General features: G+C 45.6%; 1 protein-coding gene across 2 annotated transcripts in view; it reads right to left on the bottom strand.

Moving 5' to 3' along the window:
- Positions 1-3,863: 3,863 nt before the first annotated feature.
- The window catches only part of LOC6547579, a 49,564-nt gene continuing 41,641 nt past the window's right edge, over positions 3,864-11,786 (bottom strand). For both annotated transcript variants that reach the window (XM_001976182.3, XM_026979924.1), the window contains exons 2-4: positions 8,186-9,202; positions 7,763-8,121; positions 3,864-4,163 (exon numbers count right to left, since the gene is read on the bottom strand). In XM_001976182.3, the coding sequence (XP_001976218.1) occupies positions 4,138-4,163; positions 7,763-8,121; positions 8,186-9,171 (1,371 nt within the window). In that variant the 5' untranslated portion in view covers positions 9,172-9,202 and the 3' untranslated portion in view covers positions 3,864-4,137. The remainder of the gene's footprint in view (positions 4,164-7,762; positions 8,122-8,185; positions 9,203-11,786) is intronic.

The following is an 11,786-nucleotide window of genomic DNA, read 5'->3' as shown; positions in this document are numbered from 1 at the left end:
TGCCAAGTGTCGGCTACACACCCACAAAGTCACCCCGTGAACTGACAAAATAACCCGGCGATTGTTGACATTTGTCTCGTTTCCATTTCCTTTCCATATCCTTAACTTCCTTTTTTTGGTGGGATATGAAAAATATGAGTTTTCCCTAATATTCCGTTTCAGCACAGTGCTAACTTTTAACCAATTTAGTTGCTTACTATACAATTGTCTTTTTTCATGTGACTTTAAGCTACAGTTTCAAAGCAAATATTGTTGCAGGCTTATTGATTTCCAGCTTATGCCATATTTTATGCCCTTTGCCCCTTGTATTTTTGTACTCGCCCATAACTCGACTTAAATGTGGCATAAAATGGCAGCATAAATACAAATTATCCAGCCCAAAAAGTGGAATAAAATAAAACACTTGCAATGCCTAATGGCATTTATTAATCCAATTGCATTTCTGGCCAGTAACCTTGGGGCCCCAGACCAACAGCATAATAACATTAACGACCTCCATCGACGGCGGAGCAAAGGCCAAACACTTTGCAAATCTAATGAGCCTCGACGGCATAAAAAAGACTCGCTCAGACGAAATTAAAAATAAGAGGACAACGGACAGCGGCAACGGACAGCGGCAACGGACAAGGGCAACGGACAACGGACAACGGACAACGGACAACGAACAACGGACGAGGGGCGTAAAGCCCAGAAATTGACAGTCCTCGTGGGTCATGAGCCACGACCGAATTCTGGAACTTCTTGGACCCAAAGAAGGGAAATATGTACACCCAGCGGCGAGGGTGTAAAATCAAGAATTAAACCGTCTTAATGGTCTGCGTCTTTATGAACTCCGCACTGGAATGGCTCCACCTCCTGACCCATTATTTCCGACTCTAGTTGGGCATGTTTGTTGGGCACTGGGATGCCCTGTGATTTCCCACCCAGCCCGGGGTCTGGTTTAGTTGATTTTCATGTAAATTAAGCAATCAAATGTTGGCCCTAATGTTGTTCAATTAACGCTTTGCTCAGTCCTTAAATTAATTTCAATTTGCAGCCATTTCTGGATGCCTTGGGCAAATCGCATTGTTTCTCAAGTTTTTAAAATAAACTAGGCTCTATTCTGCACATGCAAAACTTTAGTTTTTGGTGCTGATAGCGCCTTCATTTGTATGGTAATTTGCGTGTTAATGAAGCAATTAACGTTTATTTCAATTGCCATTTGAACCCTGACAATCAGACACACCGCCCAGAAACTAGGAAAGCCCCAAACATTTTGGGCTTCCGTTTGGCGCTGCTGCAATTAACATATTTGCGCAGCAATGGGCTATTGTAATGCCCAACCAGAGGCATAGTCAGGTCGTGGGCCACTTATCTGCACAATCAGTTAGCCAGTTTCCCTGTACGCGTGTGTGTGTGAGTGCCCCAAAAAGAACCGCGGGCCAAGAAGCAAAAAGCAGAAACAAAAAACGAAAAAGACGGGGCGTGGCCGGGCTACACAGGCGCACAGTGAGCTGGAGTAAGAAATTTGCAACTGCAGAAGCCAAGTGCAGTGGCTGCCACCGGGATGCCAGCTGCTCCACCCACTTGGGCCTAGCACTATGGTTGCCCCGCCGTTGGAGCAGGCTAACAGCAAAAAATATTTTCGGCTATCTAGTCGGGGGATCTGCGAAGTGGGCGGGAGGCGCGCCCCCGCCAGCCACACTTTTCACTCAGCTGCAGCTGGGCCAAGTTTGCATGCCAAAAAAGTGGGGAAAAAGGGAAAATAAAATAAGGCAAGCAAGTTGGCTCAATGGCTCGGGCCCACTTGATTTACAACAGTCGCCACTTGGCCAAGTGCTGAGTTATGGGCCCGATTTCCCGTGTGTGTGTGTGTGTGTGGGGGGCGTCAATTACCAGCTCATAAATTGGCAGCGATTTGGCAACTATTGGTCTGCGCCGACGTCTAATTGTTTATTAATCAACTCATTAATTAGTTGCTTTGGCGCTGCCATTTGTTATTTCAATGTGTGCTTTTTTTTGTTGTGTATGTGCTGATTTGTCCGCTCGCCTCGATAATTTTAATTAATTTGCGCAAAATGTATTTTCCCACTGCATTTTCGATTAGTTTTTCTGATTTGACCATACATATTTGCACAAACAATCAACAAAATAATTAAATGCATTCAAGCATTTTTAATTGTTGTTTGCGCTAATTTCGTTGCTTAGGCGTTCGTCGATTTGGCGGCCAGTGGGCAGTGGGCGTGGTCCCGCCCGTAAATAGCCTGCATTATTCATGTGTTTTTGCCGTTGTTCTACGCCTGGCCATTTGTCCTTTGGGCTGTTTATTAAGCTGGCTAAGTGTTTCGCCGGTTTGGGGCGAAGTCAACATTAGGCGATCGCGGTAATGCGGAAATATTTCACTTGGGGCGTTATTACCCAAAAGTATTAATACAATTTAATTCATATTTCACTGCCTTGCTGATTCAATTAGCCAACAAATTGGCTGCTTCAATGTGTCCTGCATTCATTTTCTGTCTAACAATTTATCTGTGCAAACACAGCCATTGGATTCCTGAGCCTGAGTTTTTCAGCACGACAGCACATTCTGTTTGCTGTCCGTCCACTTTAGATTTTAGACTCTGCAACTGCACATTTTGCTTGACATCATTGTTGCACTTGCCACGTGCTGCAGTTGCACCTGCGCCTGCAACATTCGCAACAGTGCGGAAAACGCCCCAAAAAGGCGGCAACATGCAACAGTGGGCAGTCGCAAAAAATGCAGCCAGCTGCATGTGCGTGCATAAATTTACAGCTGCCCTTGTTTGGTTGTTTCTGTTTGGTTGTTTCGTTGTTTGCCGTGGCTGTTTGCATCCAGCAATGAAGACATGACACCAACAAGGAACGAGGACACCTCCTGCAACTGCAACTCCACCTCAGGTGCACTCGGAACTCCAAGAAGCATAATAAATGCATAGTAAATTTTAGGCAAAATGCGCTAATGTGCGTGGCATCAGTTTAATATAACAAAATGATTAGTAGCATGCAAATGAGGCTAGTTTATTTACGCATAATGAAACATGTATCAAAGTTCATTAACTCATTTAAATGTTTTAAGCTCAAAGGAAATGCTTTAATATTTGGTAATGAGTGATTGATATCTAGACTAGAAGTTGCTGTTCTGCGTGCTGTAGTTTTACTATGCCTGTAATTAAGTGCGGTGCTTTGGCAAGTTGGCCATGCACTCAAATAAATAACTCAGGACAAATGTGGCCATTGTTGCCGGTGTTGCACGGTGTTTCGCCATTGTTTGACGGAGGCAACAATGCGGCGGCAACAATTATGCGCGGCATTTGGGCAAACCGAAAAGCTGAAAAGAGCAACTAATGCAAACAATAGTTGAATGTTTGCCAGCCATTTCATAGTGCGCATTTATGGCAGACAGCCCGAAAGGAGCAAACACTGAGGGAAATCGAATCCGGCGGGGTGGTAAACATCCTGGGCGGCAAAAAGGATATCGCGTGCGAGCAAAAAATCACCATGTAAACACACAGCGCACACAAAAGGCGCGAGACTGGAGAAAGCTTTCAGGACTCTCCCGACTAACCATTATACCCTAGCCATCCCCCCCCCCACCCATTGGCAGGACGTACATGTGTACCATAGTACACATCCTTCGGGTCGCAGGATCCTGTTGTTCCTGCTCTGTTTTGTTTTATTGTGATTTTTATGCCAGTCGTTTTGTTTTGGCATTTTGGCAAATATTAGTTCCATACTCCTGTCATCGTCCCTTGGCAAATGGAATGCCATTGTGTCGCTTGCCTTTCTTCGGGGCTAATAGCCATAATTTCAGGTGTTGGGGGGTTTTGGGCAGATACACTGAAATACGCCTGCATAAATTCGGGTTCTAAAGGGTCTTTATTTCGTAGGTTTATTGATACAGCTTAGAAGCATTTCAAAGCTTGCAGTCGGCAAACATTAAGTTACAAAGTATTTGAAATTAAACATGTCATTTGTTACTTCAGTGCAGAAAACTCCTAAGCTGCAGATTAAAATCGTGTTAAATGCCAGAGCTACTTAGCAGATTAATATTAAGATAAACATCGTGAGCCTATTTTAATCTCATTATGGTTGTGGGAATGAGCTATAATCCAAATGCTAGTTGGTACTGATGCGAACTTAGGGCTGCTCTTCCTTCTCGGGATCTGCAAGTGCAAGATGGTTAAATGAGATACGTTTTTGGTAAGCTCGTTGAGTCAATTATAAGCTATGGGCAGAGACTGCAGTTCATGCAACGCAGACACAATAATTACCAGACATTTATATTAAGTTTAATTGCATACGTGCGGGCAGTATGGGCTGGCATACAATATGTACGGAATATGTAAAGCGTTTTATGATTTATGCAACCCCACGAGCTCCCCAAACCCAGAAACAAAATCAAAAAATCATTTTTCTGGCCAACGCTGACAGCTGCAATTTTTCACTGCTACCAACTGCGCGCCTCTGGAAGTCATGCAACATTCACAACATCTAGCCGCCCAACTTTAAAATGCATTCCCCATGCCGCCACATTCATTCCCGATTGAAAGCCACCCCAGATGGCCCCCACAAAAGTCCAAAACCGAATCAATTAAATTCAATTAGGCTCGGTAAAACCACAAGCCAAGTGCATAACCTTATCGGCCAGTGCAAGTGCAAGTGCAAGTGCAGGATACACGGATGCCAGGATACCCAATCCCAGCTGCACACCCCAGCTTGGCTGTCAATCTTATTCTAATGGAAACGCAGGGCCTGCAGAGGGAATCCAGAAACACAAATTGCCAACGACTCGAATTTCGCAGCACAAATTGACTTTTACGCATAAACAATTGATATGCTGCAGCAGATTTCCGGCTGAGACTTAACCCTTCCACTACGAAATGCTGCCCCTTTTTGTGGCAAAATCAACAAGTTAACTGCACTGCCGCCTGTCATTCAAATGGAGATTGCGAACTTAACCCCTGGGGGCTGTGTGGCATTCAGTGTTTGGCTTCTCACTGTCTAATTGACTTGTGAGTGGAGTTGGGAATGTGATTTGCCTCAGTTTGGGAAATTTTAAATCAAAAAGGCAAACTGAAGGCACGGGAAACAATTCTTCAATTATGGTGCTCGTAAATATTTCGGTTTTTAAATAGTTGCTTTCCTATAACCATTTATTATTGGAACTGCTGACATCTTGCGATGTCATATTATATATAGATTAAAAAGCGATGTTGTCATGCTTGAAAATGGCCAACAGCATTTTTAAAAACGCTCACAGCTTGTAAAACCAGGTTTTAACCTTTTTCAAACCGAAAATTGTTCGCATTCTTGGCTCGCAATTTTTGCATAATATTTTCCTTCCCCCGGCGCTTTCGTTATCATTCCCTTAATTAATTAAAAAGTTGTTGCACCTTTTTTGGGTTCTCTTTCGGTTTTTTGGCGCAAAAAATGTGCACAATTTTTATTTCGCACATGCGAAATTAGCGCTGCTGCCCCAAGCACATGCCTTGTTAAAATATTTGCAAATATTTAAATTGACATTTTTCCGTCATGTTATGACTATGAACAATGTCAATTTAGCTGGATGCCTCGAAGGCCAAAGGTTTCCTTTTTTTGGCTCCTCTCCTTTTGCCCTTGTGAGTTTCAAACTCCACTTTAAGCTGCATTTGCAAAATGCCCGCCACACATCGAGCAACTAATCAAAACAAATTCAATTAAACGACACACGACCAGCCACGACTGGCATCGCAGGCTCCCCAGAGTTGGGGAGCATGTGGAGCATTCCCCACTCCGCCGCTCTTTAGGGGCACTGCTCCTCTGCTCCTCTGCTCCTTTGGCTTATCTGGCAGCACAATCCATTAAAATTGCACATCGTTTACACCAAAAATCAATTCGCCAAAGCATTTAGGCATTACAAATGCCAACCCAGCCACTGAAGCTAGTCGCCTGCGCGGATTGGAGGCCAGGTTTTCGGGATACCGCTTCAAACTGCACGTTGATGGCCATAAATTTCGCATGGGCCCTCACTCTTTTTTCCCTGTTTGTTTTCTGGCCCCTTGGTCGCTTTGGAGCCTGGGTCTGGGTCTGGGCCTTGTCCGGCTACCAGGCGATAAACGCAGTCCAGTTGGCATTGCTTTGAAATGTATCCGCCAGATACGAGTAGTACAAAAGCTGCATTTGTGGAGAGCCAGTCGCAATCCGGGGCCAAGTGGCTGGCCAGTTGTTGTCGCTGGTCAGTTGGGGACAGGGGCGTAGGGGGTTGCCAACTAACACAGCAAAGTGATAGCCTAAAAGATACCCCTTTGCGGCGCCACTGCGTGTGAGCCATGTTTTGGGTCGTGTGTCTCCGCTGGAGCGGAGTACTCAAAAGATGGCACTTTCAAAGGCTTTCGGGGGCCTCACTGCAGCAGTCAGCTCTAGAGATCAACTGGAGTTGAAATTAAATTCCTAAATTATGTGTTCATTTCATGTATGCCTAATTTAATGTGCCTATTGCTTGAATTTAGCAATAACAGGTGGCACTATGAATCTGTTTCCTGCAAACTGCCATCTCTGAAAAGTCAGTCGTCCTCGATTTCGGACCCTTTGTGTGTCAGTGTCACTCATGTCCATCGGAAACACAGAAAGCCATGAGGAGATGGAGTCTCCAATCCAATCCGTGTATCGACGGCAGCACAAATGCATGTGGATGTTGGAGCTTCGGTGGCGTCCCAAGTGGTTGGTGGTGCGACTCCAGTGGTGTCAGTTCGTCGTGCGCTTTATTAGTGGCAACTCAAACAGCAAATTGAGATTAGAAGCCGGCCGACGACTGACTGAGTTATGGGCTGCATTAAAGCGCAGCGAAAACTAAGAAGAAACGTAGTAGGAGCAGCGGATTCTAAAATGCCACCCATTAGGTTTTTAAACTGGGTGACAACTGATAAGATAGTACTACAACTCTTACTACACCAAATATGCAGAGTTTAATGCACTTCCCTTGAAAAAGTGTTGCTGTACTCAAAATCAGCAGTCGCATTTATTCAAAAGTATGCCACATTATCATGTCATACAGCTTCTATCCAATCTCGTTGGATTGAATTATTTTAAGCGCCCATTTGGAACGCTTAGAGGTCCTGGCGCCACCCCACAGGACTGCTTTCTCCACTTATGGCAATTTACATTTGATTGCTGTTCAATCAACTCCCACAGAGCTCAACATGTGATATCCCTGACATTTATGAGTTCCTGACTCCCCTATGGAAAGTAACTTGTTAGATCAACAGCAAGAAATGACAGATATTATTTGCATAACACTGAGTTTCTGGCTCGTATCCCTGTTGCTTCTGTGGGTTACTGCAACATGAATGATAGCAATCTGAAATCTGAAATTTCGCTTTCCCCCGCAACCCGCATATTTCACTTGATTTTCCTCCTCCGACTTTCACTTACAAGCCATTCCAGCCCTCGAAAAATGAAGGGCAGACAACATTAGGCCTTATTACATTTGACATGTTGCTGCCTGGAAAAGTTTTCGTTCATTTGGGTGGCAAGCCACCCCTCGGCTACAAATCAAAAGATAAATTGTTTTTCTTTATGATTTATATATAAAAACGTTCTGTTGACTTCGCAGCAACCTCCGAGTTTCATTGAAAGCGAGCTACAAATATTAATATTGTTTGTATCTGCTTTTTATTTCGTTTTCAATTTGGCCATGTCTGTCCGACTTGGAAGTTCAGTCGCACGTCAAGTTTAATATAAATTATTGGCGAAAACGCACGGAAATGGGGGAAAGTTTACTCACATTCCTTGGCCTTTTTCCAGGAGTGCGTGGGCATCGCCTTCAGCTGATTCTCGTAGGCCTTCTTGGCCAGCACATCCTTCGCCTTCGGATTGGGCTTGTTGCAGTTCTCCGCGTCGGCAAAGTGGTCCAGATACTCGTCCCGCTTGCAGTAGATGCACACCCCGTAGATGTACTCCTCCTCGCAGATAGTCGCATTCGTGGATCGGGCCCAGTCCGCGTTATTCTTGGCCGCCTTGAAGAGTTTGCCCACGTAGATATGGGCAGTTGGTATGGGCGTGAAGGCGTTCAGGGCAATGGTGGTTATGGGATTGTGCTCCAGGTTCAGCACCTGCAGGTTCTTCAGCTTGTCAAAGAGGCCGCTGGAAAGGGTTTTATGGATTACCGAAAGGTCATAGTTTGCTGTTTGCTTTGGTCTTAACTCACCTCTGAATGCGATCCAAGTTATTGAATGCCAGGTGAATCTCCAGAATCAAAGGAGTGTTCCTGAACAGCTGATCGGGCAGCCTGGCTATGTTGTTCCTTTCCAGTCGCAGGGTAAGCAGCTTCTTTTGCACCTTGAGGAAGTCCTTGCTCAGATAGCTGATGTTGCTCCTTATGCCAATGTACGCCAGTTGCTCCGACATCCAGAACAACTCGGTGGGCACATTGTCACCGCAGTTGAAGAGCTCGATCGACTGAAGCTCGGTCATGTGCCACAGTTCCTGAGGTCCAAAGGCGGACATTTCGACACTGCTGTTCTTGGCATCGCAGTCGATCATCAGATGCTTGAGCCTGGACTGCTTTGCGAATATGGCACCCGACACTTTGGCCAAATTCTTGACCACAATTTCCAGATGGGTCAGGTTCTTCAAGGGATGCAAAATGTTGCCGGGCAAGTCACTGCTGCCCTTCAAGGACAGCTGCTCCAGTGCGGGCAGGTGCTCCAAGAAGTTTTCGGGCAGCGCCGACTTGAATCCAATGATGGAGACCTTCCTGAGACCCTCGTGGTCCGTGTAATGTTGCTGCAGCACCTCGCCGCGATCCGTTTTCTTGGGATCGAAGTAGTTGAAGATCTCCAGTTCGCTGTACTTGCTAACACCCAGTTTGCTGAGCAGGTACTTGATGCTCTGTGCATTTGGTATGGCGCAGTTCTGAACGATCAGCGCACCGATATTGCCCACCTTAAGTGGCGGTATGTGGCCAAATCCCCTGGCATCGAATATGCTGCAGCTGATGCCGTACAACTGTACATTGTCACTGTGCAGCTGAAGGTTCTCGCACTTGATCTCCTGCTCCTGGCACTCGCAGAGACTCGGTTCCTGGACCAGCGCCTCGCAACCCGCTTTGGTCACATAGCTGGGATTGGGCACTGTGGCGTTCTCCTGCCACGAGGGCGCAACTAGCAACGGCAATAGTAGTGGCCACCACATCCTGCGGCTGGCACTCCGAGCAGACTGATCGCTGTAGGGCAGGAGCAGAGGATTTTAAAATTAGTGCTTACGATCCAGCAGCTGCTCCCGGGCAGTATCTGCAGATACTTTGCGTCTGGTTTTCCTGCAGGTAGCACGCATTTCCCTGGAAGTGCTGCTGCTGCTGCTGCGTTTTTCCTTCCAGCCGCAGACGCCGCCCCCCATTTTACACCCAAAGGCCGGCTGCCATTTTACACAAATTTGCTCACCCGGGGCCGGCCAGGTAAACCCCTCGCATCCCGCCCGCTTTTCCATCAACTACCTGCTCGCTTAATGGCCCATAATTTACTACGCAACTCGCCCGATTTGTGCATAATATTAAACCATTTTGAATCGCCTTGCAACAAGAATCAAAAAAATCGCACTCAAAAAAGCGGCAACAAAATGACTTAAATTGCCATTTGCGCTGCCTTCGGTGGGTTTTTTTTTTTTTTGATTTTTTTTTAAGTTGGCGGAGATGATCTGTACGCAAAGGCAGCGACGTGAATCCAAAAGAGCGGTTCTGATAACAGTTGCGATTTTACATGCGAATCGCAGGACACGGATGAAGAAGCCAAGATTGGTAGCGATCTGCGAAACGCTTAGGAAGTGGGCTTGGAATAGTGGAAAAATGCGCTGGATATCGGAAAAGTTTATAAATCACTTCACAATTTATTGCGCAATTTATAAATTGAAAGAAAATGATTGGAAAAAATGGAAACCCCTCAAGAGATACATTGCAAAAGTGACACAAGAGATACATTTCAACAGTTTGCTAGTGGGCTTTGTGCAACCGGCGACCCACTGTGCCTCCCAGCCCAGATTATGCACATCGAGCTCTTCCCACCTCGTCGTCATCCCAACCTTATCCCACTTGGAGCATCCTGGCGTGCAATTTCAGTCCGGCTCGCTGCTGATCTCATTTCTTGGCGCGAAACTGGGACTTGGACTGGACTCCTGCTTCAGCTTCAGCTCGATTTCGAGCAAATTACGATTCATTCTGGTTTTCAGTTTCATTACAAATGCAAAAATGCAAAATGGCAAGCCGGCCATTATCTCTGGGACTCAGGATGGTATGGTATAGGATGGTCTGTTGATCGATGATCGCTGTGGCCGCCGCCGCTGATCAAGTCTTGTGTATCGTTTAAGGCGTACATGCGTAAGTGCCTCTGATCCCCCCCTGCCTTCAATCCCCTCTGCCGCAGTTGCATTCACAGATCGGGGCCAATGCATTTGAATTTGTCTGGCCGGCAGCCAAATCGATCGACAACCAATCAGCCAGTCCAGTTCGGTCAGCCATCATGCCAGTTTGCGCAGTCTGCTCAAGTGCACGCAGAGAAATTACGCACCAATAAAGTGAAACAGTAAATAATTCAAAATTAACAATGCCAAATTGTACTCGACAACAGATGGGAAAGTTGTTAGCTTGTGCTTATTTTCAATCAACCAAATAACTAGTTTCTGGTTTCTATATGCTTATATCTTTATACTCTATACTATATATTTTATATTGTATTCCCTCCTGATTTTTGATACCAGTGCTGCTTGCTGCTGGCAGTGGCAAACATTTCATTTTTCACGATCCACGAACAGTCCCTCGAATTCCCAAGAGCTAAATCAATAAATTACGTGACAGGCATGCAGAGAACCTGATGCTTTTGGCTCAAGAGCACTTCTCGATCGCCGTTTGCGTTTTGCTCGTTTTGATTGAATCAATCAAAAACTTGTGCATTTATATGAAAAGTATTGGGCAGCAGGCTGGCCGCAAAGTGAAGAATGAATACCCTGAAGTGCATGAATAAATTAAAAAGACCGGATATGTGTGTGTTATAAAAAAGGCAGGTTATCAACCCCAAACTTGGGTGTAAAGTCTAAGGCATTGTGAAGAACTGAGATGCTGCTCAGCTCTTTCCAGCTGGGTTATCTAAAGTTAGGGTATTGCGTGCAAGTCGGTGCGCTGGATCGCACATATATCGCTTGCAGATCTTCTGGCGCTGCCATAACATAAGTTATTATTACGAGTTGGCCAATGGCCGGAGCAGATATGTTTTCCGTTGGCCATTTAGCTCAGTTTGCCATCTTGGCAGTTCGCATTAAATTTGATTGGTTTTCATTTGTTGAGCGCAGGAAATGCGCAATAAAGTTCTTAACTCGGCTTAATTAACTTTGACAAATTGAACTCTGTGCAAAATGTTTGCCCAAAAGTAATCGAATTAGTGCCAAAGCAAAAGTCATGCCGCTCCTCAATTAGTAATAAATAATTCGGGTTGCCTGAAAAGTTCTGCGCCAGCTAAGCGATGCATAATCCAGCAAAGTTCAGGAAGCCAAGGACTCGGGACCAGAAAGTCTCTGAAAGTGGAAACCAAACGGGTGCAGGACACTCTTTGTAATACCGCTCCATTGTGCGCCGAAATCTTCATTGATTTGGATTTCTTGTACCGAGGAAAAGCGCCTTAGGCCAAAACTTTCGCCCCACCGCAGGAGTATTTACCATTTGCAGGACGGACCGTTTTTGCAGGCAAATAAATGGTCATAATCCTGGCCAGACAAAGGCTACTGTTCCACCCACCTTAAAGCACCTTAACCCACCATGGCCC

This window comes from Drosophila erecta, unplaced genomic scaffold (assembly GCF_003286155.1).
Source record: "Drosophila erecta strain 14021-0224.00,06,07 unplaced genomic scaffold, DereRS2 tig00000092-arrow-pilon, whole genome shotgun sequence".
NCBI classification, from domain to species: Eukaryota; Metazoa; Arthropoda; class Insecta; order Diptera; family Drosophilidae; genus Drosophila; species Drosophila erecta.
Note: the sequence above shows the minus strand (reverse complement) of the source record. Positions and strands in the feature narration are given on the sequence as shown.